General features: G+C 40.9%; 1 protein-coding gene across 1 annotated transcript; it reads left to right on the top strand.

Annotated features, from left to right (window-relative positions):
• Positions 1–4,412: 4,412 nt before the first annotated feature.
• Positions 4,413–7,700, top strand: LOC102212725 (leucine-rich repeat-containing protein 3-like). The gene is made up of 2 exons (XM_005736873.2): positions 4,413–4,513; positions 5,785–7,700. The coding sequence occupies exon 2, from the start codon at positions 6,142–6,144 to the stop codon at positions 6,940–6,942; it is 801 nt and encodes a 266-aa protein (XP_005736930.1). The 5' UTR covers positions 4,413–4,513; positions 5,785–6,141; the 3' UTR covers positions 6,943–7,700.
• Positions 7,701–11,678: the final 3,978 nt, after the last annotated feature.

Genomic DNA, 11,678 nt, shown 5'->3' with positions numbered 1-11,678 from the left:
ATGTATATTCAGTATTTGCATGTACCAGGTTGGTATAGATTTAGGGAGTATTGCACATGACTATTCTTTGTCCAGTGTGTATCTGATTAATGGTGCCTGATTTTTTTTTTTGTGGTTCTGTTTTTCTGTTACTTGCTCAGAGGTCAAGGATATTAATCAAATTGGTTATTAAAAGTTAAATTTTTCTAATTAAGAGATTTCTCTCAGATGAATGAATTTACAGTGATTGCTAGGAACATTTGAAGGCCAGTACAAATGAACTATTGTAAAGGCAGGCAGATCCTTGTGATGATAAGCCCACAACTTTCAATCTATTATTATTATTATTTATTTATTTCTTTGCTTTTCCTACCTCGTGGGGGCAATGCAACAATTTGAAATAGAGACATTGAATACTGGCCTACCTTACAGAATTGGCCTCATAAAATGTTAGCAATGAGTTGGAAAGCATCTGTTAAGAGGCGCTTTTTCTTTTGTGTTGCTCGTGCAATCTAAAGTTTGGCTACTTGGGGAGAGCTTCTGGAGGTTTCAAGGAAAAAGTGTTCAGGAGTCTTCTACTACTTAAGTATGTACAAAAGTTAAAGAAAAGCTTTCTAAATTCTAAATTGGTTGTTTTGGCTGCAGAGCAGTTTATTTTATTTTTCTTCTTTCTGTAGCCAACACATCAACATTTGCATCATCAACCCCAAACCTTCCAACTGGCAAGACAAACACTGAAGTCAAAGTCTGGAGTTCCATAAAAGAGTCTTGTGGGTTGATTCCTGTGTGGGACCATTATTTCGAGACTTGAATTTTCTTTCATTTTAGACTCTTTGTTTTCAGTCAACAATCGGTGATGTTGAGACACTAAAACTATTTTTGAGTTTTTTTAAAATAAGATTTAGCAAAGGATCATATTTTGCGTAAAATAAACCATTGCATGGAAAATCAATGTGCTTAAAGCATGTCCTGCTTTTTCGTGGTTACTTTAGCAAAGATTTACTGATTAGGAATATATTTCACAGAAAAAAATAACCCTGCGAGAGGCAGGGTTAGTGGCAGCTGTCTTAGTTCGAGAGGCAGGGTACACCCTGGACAGGTCGTCTGTCGCTCTAACACATAGACACAGACAACCATTCACACTCACACCTATGGGCAGTTAACCTGTCTCCACTAACTGCACGTCTTTGGACTGTGGGAGGAAGCCGGAGTACCTGGAGAGAACCCACACAAACACGGGTCAACATGCAAACTCCACCACAGAATGACCCCGGCCTGATGGTGGAATTGAACTCTGAACCTTCTTTCTGTGCAACAGAGCTAAGCGCACACAAGAAAATACATTTCCTCCCCCAAGACACTGCAAATAAAGTTTAGGTGTAGAGGAATTCCATTTCAGGGGACAAGGCTGGATCTGCATGGACACTTGCTAGCTGTGAATTCTGTGGTAGATTATGTGCTGTATTTAGAGGCACTGCTTTCCACTAGGCAAGCCGGGCAACTGCTTGGGACGTCCGGCCAGTGGAGGCTCCCCAAGGTATCAAAATCAGCAGTGACACTAGAAGAAACCAAAACCCCACTAAAAGGAGAGTTATCCTTATGGGAATGAAAAAAGAGAATGGGAAGGTGAAAAAAAGCAAAGCATCGTTAAGTGGAGCAGATAATGATGCTAAATAATTTTAAATATGGTGATGAATACTTTTTGGAGAAGCCCCCTGTGAAATTTTGCTTAGGACACCAGCACACTCTAGAACCGATGGCGCGATATGGCAGCCTCGCTTCTGTCAGTCTGCCCCAGGGCAGCTGTGGCTACAACTGCAGCTGCCTCCACCAGTGACTGAATGTGAGAGTGAATGAATAGTGGTATTGTAAAGCGCTTTGAGGGGTCCCGAAAAGCGCTATATAAATGCAATCCATTATTACCTGTACTCACATCCAGGCTCAATTACACCGATTCTATGTTAACACTGATTTTATACCCAATGTCTGACTAATTCAGGGATTTTCCTTCTAACATGCAACTTTTCCAGTTAATTTCTCCAAAATCTCAGTACATATGCATAATGTCGTAATGATATCACTGTTTATCATCCATCCACTTATCAACTTATCCAGTTTAGAGTTTTTTGGGCCTGGAGCAAATTCACATTCACACATAGGGCCAATGTAGAACCACCAAGTAACCTAACAAGCTTGTTTTTGGACTGTGAGAGAAAGTTGGAGTACCCGGAGAGAACCTGCTGTCACTGCTGTCAGAGACACAATAAAAAAAGATCATTTTTTAGCAAAAATAATCCACTAAAGCTTCACAAAGTGAAAAGAAAGAAAGCTCTCTACACATGCTGAGAGGAACTTCAGAAACTGTTGATAATTCTCTGTGAGCTTCTTATTGAGTTGACCGTTTTCACATTGCACATAATAACCTATTGCTAATACAGAAGTATGGATTAGTGCAGCTTCTACATGTTACTATTTAGTGTTGTTAATTGGCATGAATCTCTTGTAACTCACTGTGAGGTCTTAATGCGACAACCACAGAGGCAATTGTCTTGTAAACTGAAAACTTAGAAATTCTCCAAGGAAATCCTGGACTTCTCCGTAGCATCCATATGGTCCCACGTGAGATTGGATTAGTTCAGTACATAAACGCCGCATATAGCACAGTTCATTATACCAGCTGCCACAGCATGAGGTCTGAGACTGTGACGGGACTGGGCTCCATGAAAAACTTGCACTTCTTCGTAGCTCAAATGACACCTGGAACATTGGGACAGGCTGACCTACATTTGAATTACATGATGGGGAGTACAATTGGAATTGAAGCGCTTCATTTGGCTGCCTCTCTGCACATATTTGCAGATTCTTCTCCTTCTTGCCAAGGTTATCTGGAAGATTTACATGGCACTTTGTTTTTTTTATAACCTGCACTAAATTGTAACATTCGCACATTTCACGAGCAGCTGTCAAAGACAATTTAAAACTGCTGTGCTATGGAGAAAACACACACACACACACACACACACACACACACACACACACACACACACACACACACACACACACACGTATAACGCCCAAGCCTTCATTTTATGTCTGCACGTGTGTTCATCGATCTGTTAAGGTCACATGAGAGCTGATCTTATGACTGATATTGATGCTTGTTAGTTATACACATAAAATTACTAACAAATGCTGAATGTCACACATATGGAAAACAGCCATGATAAAACCGATAGCAAATGTTTAAATGTCTTGTATAAATTATGCTTTAATATAGTTAGGAAGTTGCCCCTTTATACATTTTTCTCATGCAACATAACTGTATGAAACAAATGTGAACCATAAGAAAAAAGAGAAACACATTCCACATACTGTAAAAGAGATGCACTGGTGGAAAATTCTTATTCCATTACTTATTTTCCATCTTTGTGTGGTCATAGAAACATTACTAAACGTATGAGCTAATATAAGGCAAGTGTTCATATTTACTGTGCTGATGCAGAGATGCATGGTGCGTGAGTGAAACAGAAAGTGGGGTTGCATTAAATGCATGAAAAGAAGACAAAACCTGCACACTGTACTTTCTATGCAGTTTGTGAATGAGGAATAAGCCTCCGCCGCTTGAATAAAGCACTTACCAGCGGAGTGTGCAGACCTCAAAGCTGACATCTTGATCCACTGCTGTGCAGCCTAAAATCCCTTGGGGTGTTGGAAATAATCAATACAGCACCTCTCAGTCAGACATGAGCAATCGGCCTCGAGGTGGTGGCGGGGCGGGGGGTTACGGGATCAATTTTATGTCTTTGACTAATTATGACTTTAAGAAAAAAAATCACGGACTTCAACAAGACAAGCATGATTAAAGTGATTGTGATGGCTTAAGTTACCGCAGATAGTGCATCGCCAAAGAACGGTTACTATTGGTGCCATTTTCAGACGGACTGGTTCCTGTTTTTGTTTTGTTTTTTTGGCTAATTTGCTTAAAGGGGAGACGGGGGAGGCATAGCTGAGGGGAGGTGCAGGCGGGCAGGGAGACAAGGAGGAGGTGGGGGAGCTGGGGAGCGAGCGAGGAGAGCTGCCAACAGAACAGCAGTCCAATCCACGCGCAGCCGGGACTCCTTCTGGCGCCAGGCGCGCGCTGATCACTGAGATTCAGAGCGAGAGAGGGAGAGGCGCGTGACCAGTCGGAGCGGTGTGGCTCCTCGAGACCCTCGCTGGGACACCACCTCCTCCTTCTTCGCAGTGATAGTCAACAAGTGCGGCCGTCGCGTTGAGTTCAATTAGAAGAACCAACATCAGCCGCATCTGGATTCGGCTCGAGATTTGGTTCCACGCGCATCGCTGAGGAACTTTCTCGCGTTTCCAGCCCCTTCATATACGGACACACTGAAGTAGTACTTTTTAAAAATAATGGGCTTTTTCTGTTTGTTTTCAAAGACCTTCTTTCTTTCTAAAGACCCGTACGCGAGTGTTTTGTTGGGTTGCCTTTCTGCCGAGGCTGGGTGGAAAAAAGTGGGTAAAAACCAATTTCCAGGTAAGTACCTTTATAAGTAGTAAACCTGCTATAAAAAAGAACTTATTAGCCTGTATGTCTTTGCTTTTCTGCTGCCCACAGAACCACATCATGATTAAAATCCGCAATATTACCAAACGCTCTCGTGCTGCCTTTCCATAAGCCTCATTAAATTTAAATCTCTCTTCTGTGTTTTCTTGCCGCTGTAGGCACCTAATAATATCCTCAGCTATTAAAGATACATAAATGTTAAATTCCTTTATTCTTGTGCCAGGCTGAAACGCCTTGTTATAAACCTTAATACTTTTACATAATTTTATTACATTCCTGCAAAAATACATTGAAAACCACAGCACAGTGTGTAAATCCTATGGTGTACTATTTTACTTACAAATGCAGGGGTGTCATAACACAGCTGCAGAATGCTTTAGGTGGACAAGACGCCTCATCTTGTCCACACCTCCTGCTGAGCGCAGGCTGATGAGGATATGAGGGGCCCTTTTTTGTCTTTTTAAGAAATGGTGTGTGTGGCCTTAAGCTATGAGGCGCCTGCCAAAGTGATGGGTGCACAAAAAATGACAAATGAGAAGAAGACACCGCAGCTCCATGGGGCGGATGACCTCGAACACAGCGAGGGGGGCTCATTGTGTGCTCAGTTCAGCCCACCAGAGGGTGCGCAGTCCTAAAGTGATGATCGTCCTGCAGGACAGATGGGAGCAATTTTAGAGCGCACAGCTATATCTACCGTGAGGCTGTGAATGAGTGGCAGCAGTCCTTGAGATGCAAGAGTTCTGCAGAAAAAATGCCTTTCCTGGGTTTTTTTGGTAATATTGTTTGCTTTTCTTTGCTTAGATATTAAATGTAATGTAATTAAGATCGATCTGCACGGTGCTCTCAGAGCAGCGAGTGATTTCATGTAAGGAGATAATATAAGATAATGCCAGAGAAAGAAAAAATTGCACTTTTATAAATTGAATGAGAAAATACAGGCGATGACCCACGAGTGTACCTGCTGTTTTATGAGATTTGCTGAAGTGAAATGGATTTTTTTTTCTGCTAATAATTGCATTACACCTTTAGCAAACATTGTGGGCATATCATTTTCTCCGCTCATTTTGGCAAGACAAAGGCAGCTGGCTGTGCACTCAGAAAAGAACTTATTTAGCAGGAATTACTGGCTCTGTTAGTTCTTTGTGCATAAACTCTGTGCACACGTAACCGCTCCTTTTACATAGTAGTAATTCTTTTTTATTATTATGAAGAATAACTTGTTATTTCTTTGCTTTTTTCAGTGCACAACATGGTGAGAGGATTCCAGCGTTGCTTGGTTGGCTCCTAGCTCTCTGAAGCTTTTAACATCCTCACAATAAAACCTGAAAATACAGGTCTCTGCTGGAATATGTTCAGCAAACAGCTCAATTTTTGGATGAGCACCTTCGAAATATATTTCAAAAGGTTATATAAAACTCTTTCAAATCAATTTTAAAGGATTATCTGGAGATAAGCCCAGATGCTTCTGTGAATAAACTGATCATTTTGGTATTTTTTAAGCGCTAATGAAGCTGTGATTATCCTCATTAAATGCTGAGAAACAGGTGACACTATGTTTGCTTTTGCCTGACAGAACTTGCAGGAGGTCACTGCTGAATATGCAGGACTTAGCAGGGCCTGATATGCACAGGAAATCCCTGATCTTCAGCGGCTTTGCCCTCTTATGGGGCTTGCTGTTTGGAATATTTTTCACAAGTGTACCAGTGGTAGCTTGTCCCACAAGCTGTCACTGCGTGGAGAAGAATGGCTTAACCGTGGTCCAGTGTATGTCTCGTAACCTGGAGAAGATCCCTGCGGATCTTCCAAGAGATACTGTTATCCTGCTTTTGGCGTCCAACCACATCACCCACATCCCCCATCATGCCTTCAAGGAACTACACTACCTTCAGGAGCTGGATCTGTCTAACAATGAAATAAAGACTGTGGACGCTGGAGCATTTCAGGGTGTTTTTGACAGCCTCCTTGTGCTGGATTTATCAAACAATCGCATCAAAAGTGTCCCCAAAGAGGCATTTGCCCGCCTACGAGCAAAAATCAGCCTCTCGAACAACCCGTGGCACTGTGAGTGCACGCTGCAGGAGGTGCTGAGGGAGCTGCAGCTGGACCCGGAGACGGTGAACGAGGTGATGTGCCACACGGCCGTGAAGGAGGAATATGCCGGCAAACCACTAATCCAGGTGCTGGACTCAGGGATCAACTTCTGCAACTTTCACCACAAGACAACTGATGTAGCCATGTTTGTGACCATGTTCGGGTGGTTCACGATGGTGATCGCGTACGTCATCTATTACGTGAGGCACAATCAGGAGGATGCCAGGAGGCACCTGGAGTACCTCAAGTCACTGCCAAGCAGCTCACAGATCAGCAAGGACTTTGACACCATCAGCACGGTTCTCTAACAGGCCTGGTGACTCAGGAGGTGTAGTGTGTGTGTGTGTGTGTGTGTGTGTGTGTGTGAGTAAATGTTTGGTTATGTTCAGAATGACTAAAAAGCTGTTGCAACACATCATCATTTATGTTTTCAAGCACATCATAATCATTGGGTGTCTATAATAGAAAATACTGAGCTGCCCATAAATGATGTATTTTACATTATTCCCAAACATTTGCTTTGGTTTTATGTAATATACGTAAATTGTTAAAGCCCCCAACCAAACAAGGCAGCAATGAGAGCACAAAGTGAGCAAAATGCTGCTGAAACTCACAAATACACAAGGAGTAATAGATCCAGAGTGGAGAGATGAATGATCGTTCCCTGGTGTCGATCCTCCATGTGATTGAATTTGGACTGAGATGAATGAGGAGGGCTACAGTGTCTCCCAGTTACTTTGTATCGACTGATTTATGTTCTTTGTGTCACTCTGTCAAGGTGAAGGCTATTTTGTGAGACTCCTGCTAATATATGAACACGATCGAGATGTTAAAATTCAGTTTGTATTGCACACGCATAACGGTGTTCTGACAAACCATACTAATTTGGCAAAACGTCCATAAGTAGTTTATGCACATTTCTACTCTCACAGAGTAATTCCAGCACAAATGTAAGTAGGTATGACAGTTTGCCACTTAACTTTGCCCATCAGAGTATGCTTGTAGCTCATATTCATAAAGCCAGGACGGTTTGCCACTTCATTTTACCCGTTAAAGTATGCTTGTAGGTCACATTCACAAAGGTAGCATGGTTTGGCACTTAATTTCGTGTTGTGCGCATGCACAGAAACAACAGGTAGGATGGTTTGTCAGGTAGGATGGATTCCCAGAACACCGGCCCTGCCTTCAAAAAATCTTTACACACACATCAAACTGTTGGCCCATGAAGCATCATGTCATGTTAAAGACTAGGAAAGCCTGCCATGCACTTACAGCTCTGATATGTTTTTTCTGTAGAAGACTTAATCCTTTCTGGTCTAGGTTTAATGTCAAAGAAGGTGAAAGGCTCTGATCCAAGTTCTTTATTATGTAAGGAAGTGAAATAAAAACAAAATTAGCACATTACAGGGCATCATACATCTCAAAATATGAACCTAGTTTCTCCGATCCCAATGACTTTTGGATTTTCACAGGTTGATAACAAACACTTATCTTTTTATATTATAGGCAACATACAGAAAATGCAAAAAGATCTTTACGCACACTATGTTGCATCTCTTTGTATTTTAGCTGCCTGGTCTCAGCAGTCCATGATGTGACATAATGCAATTTATTTTGCAGTGTACATGGATACAAATTTTCAGTGGATCTTAATTGGAAGTATGTTTCATTTGTGCACCTCTTAAATTTCCCAGACTATGCTGTAATCAGACTGATCACTAAAGCAACACATAGAAAATTTCTTATTGATAAGCTAATCTCTATTGCTATAACACCCCAGATGTCAAACCCATGGTTTCAAAATTGTAGTCCACCGATGTCACAGCAGCCACGTCCATCTTCTATTTACGACCCATGATTTTATCCCAAACGTTGATCTCTTTCAGCCAGTGAATTAAATTCAAAAATAATAACAAATATTCCCAGAACTCTAGTTCTTCACCCATTCAAAATGGACATAATTCAGTTCCTGTTCATTTACATAGTCTTCATAATTTACCTGCAGATTCATTTTACAAACTGCTGCCAGCCTTTTTTGCACATTTACACACAAAATAATTAAAGATTTGTGTACATTAATGTGGATTAATAAATTCAGTTCTTTCATTAACTGACATGAACTGTAATGCTGATGCAAAATGACCTTTCCTAACTTAGTGTTTTGCTCCAAAGGGTTTTATAAGAACAGTAAAGTGGAACTGAATCCTTAATCTGGAATTATTCTCATCTGAAAATACTATGTCATTGTCTTCAGGAAACTATGCAGATAAAGGTGTAACTTACAGAGACCCATTTAATATCTTCAGTTTGTGATTCTTTACAAGAATGTGTCCTTTTGTGCAATCAAGATCAGTGATGGATCATGGGGCAGATATTTGGTCAAATATTCTGATAGCAATGCTTTGCTGCCTTGTCCCTTAAGAATCATGCCATGGGAACTTCTGTCACTTAAATGCATCTAAAACTAAATAACTGATGATTGGGTTTAGACACAGCGGCTACAGCTAATGAGTACAACATGTCCAGTTGTGTGAATGATAAGGTGATGCCTTATTTCCATTATTAAATTAAGTCTGAAGGATAAGTTTATCATGGATCGGGGACATCAGAGAATTCACTGAAAACTAAATTCCTTTTCTGTCAGTTTGTCATCCTCTTGTGTTGCTTTTATCAATCTTTTATTGAGAGTCTCATGAGTTTTGCTTTTATCTGCTGGCTTCACAGCCTCATGGTAAAGAGGCAGAAACAGCCTGAACAGCATCACCAGAGTATATTCTGTCTGCAGCCAATAAATCCCCCAAACTGCAAAACATTAGGCATGTTCTGAACATGCGATTAGAGCCGTTTTATCTGTTTGTAAAAAGACTTACTGTTTATTCGCACTTTGCAACTCAGAAATTAAATGGTCTGTAGATTATTATTTTTATTTCTTTAGTCCTTACTGGTGATTTAAAAATACTGTCTTCATTCATTTATTTTGCCTATACATGGTGTTTATTTTTGGTTTTTGCAGAGTTTATTCCACATTTGATTTAATCTGTTTATTACTGTACCAGAAACATCTCCAAACAAATTGCTTCTATTGGGATTAATAAAACTGTTTATACCATATTGTGTTGTACAATACTGGTGGCCCAATGTGAGCGAATCTCAACAATGTGTCTCCTGGATCTGTGTCAGGCAGGTTGATTTGGTCCTGTCAGGTTTGAAATGGAGAACAATGCAAGTAGCGTTACCCTGCAGCCATATCTCCAGACTCTCTGTCCAGATTATAAAAACCCAATTACTGAGCTAAAACACCCACAGTCTAGTCAGAAATCTCCAGATGTTTGTCACTGTGAGGGAGCTCTTCTGCATTCCTGCATTACACAACCTTCCGATTCAAGGTTACACTATTTTGTGATAACCTGACACAGTAGCAGTGGCCTGTATAGAAGGCAGGAATTCACAGCTACAAGGTGTTAAGAATATTTCATGGGGGTTTGACAACACACTCTGACACAAATGTGGTAATGATGCTGAAAATGGCCTTTTCTTGCTAAAAAATATGCATCACTTCCAGTTCAATATTCAAATGTTACACAGGCGTGCTATAATATATGTGCGCAACATACAGAAACTAAGTTGAGCTAAGTATTTAAGGACGTCTTAGGTCAGGCAATTAATCAGTGCAGGTAAAAGAAAAAAGCCATCACAAAGTAACTTTAATATACAAATAAATGAATACAGCTTTGAATCGCAATTTTACTGTCTAACTTCAAGGTTTGTATGAATATGTGTGTTGAGTGTTGCAGTTTGTTACTGTCAAGCATCACATATTATCAGTTACCTTACGCCTCAGTCATACAGGCCTTGAAACTGGATGGTGACCCCCTGGCAACCACTGGCTACTAGGAAAAATCAATCTGGTGAGAGGTTGCTGACAGTTACTAGGTTAGAATGATTGTAAAGAGGAATGCAGTACTGCATCAAAAACCTGTAATCGCAGGAGATGGCCATCATCACACACAGTTGCCATGGGAGACGTTGACATGCCTCCAAACACTTGCCAACTACTCGCTGAGCGTTAGTGAAAATGTGAAAAGTCTGTTGCAACCCAGTGATGGAGACTGTCCTCGGAGTAAATCATGCACCCAGGAGACATGCTGACAAAAAGTATTTCACACAAAGCAACATAGCGATTAGAGATCATAGAAAGTCTTTTCAAAATGCTATGTCTGAAAAGAAGTGCTGGAAATGTGAAGTCGGTGGTGCCGAGATTAAGGATGCTGCTGTTCGAGATATGATTTGAGAGTAAATACAGTATAGTATTACCTAGGTAACCGGTGCCTCCAATTCTTCCAGTGTTGATGCAGCTTAAAACAACACTTTTAGGCTGAAGGCAAACGTTTTCTGTTTTGTGTTAAACTTCTTTGAGTTTAACTCTAGCCTGGTGAGTAGTTGGAGAGTGTTTGCAGACAAGTTGGTCCCTTTCACGCAAACTACGGACAACTTCTGCAATCTGAGTGACCAAAGCAATCACAAGGAGGTGATTGGAGGAAGTTTTTGGTGCAGCACCCTCTTAGGAAACTGTTTCACCTAGTGAAAGCCTTGCGAACTCCAGCAACCACTTGCCAACCAGTTGGGGAACACTCTACCACTAGTTGCCAGAGGATTGGTAACCAGTCTTGAAGCCAGTGTGGCTAAAGGTTTAATTAGCATGCCTTAGGCTTATGACCTTTTTTGATTGTAGCATACCTGTGTTTGGACACAAACTCAACAGAAATTTTTTTTCTGGTGGTTTACTTTGTTGGTCAGGAGTTGATTGTGTCCAAGTACCTACTCTCTGGGATTTCTACACCATAGCACTGTGCGTTAAGCCCTTTCGCTATCCATCCTCACCACTGCAGAAACAAAAACATCTTCTGTACTTTCCTCATGTAGTGACTCCCCACTCATGCAGTAGTTCAAACAGGTTAAAATAAACACAAAAAAACAAGTACTCAACCTACTCCAGGTGAAGATTTGTGTTTAATTTTGCATATTGTCATTCAGTTTTTAAACT

Source organism: Pundamilia nyererei, unplaced genomic scaffold (genome assembly GCF_000239375.1).
Source record: "Pundamilia nyererei isolate P.nyererei 1_Seehausen unplaced genomic scaffold, PunNye1.0 scaffold00071, whole genome shotgun sequence".
NCBI lineage: Eukaryota > Metazoa > Chordata > Actinopteri > Cichliformes > Cichlidae > Pundamilia > Pundamilia nyererei.
Note: the sequence above shows the minus strand (reverse complement) of the source record. Positions and strands in the feature narration are given on the sequence as shown.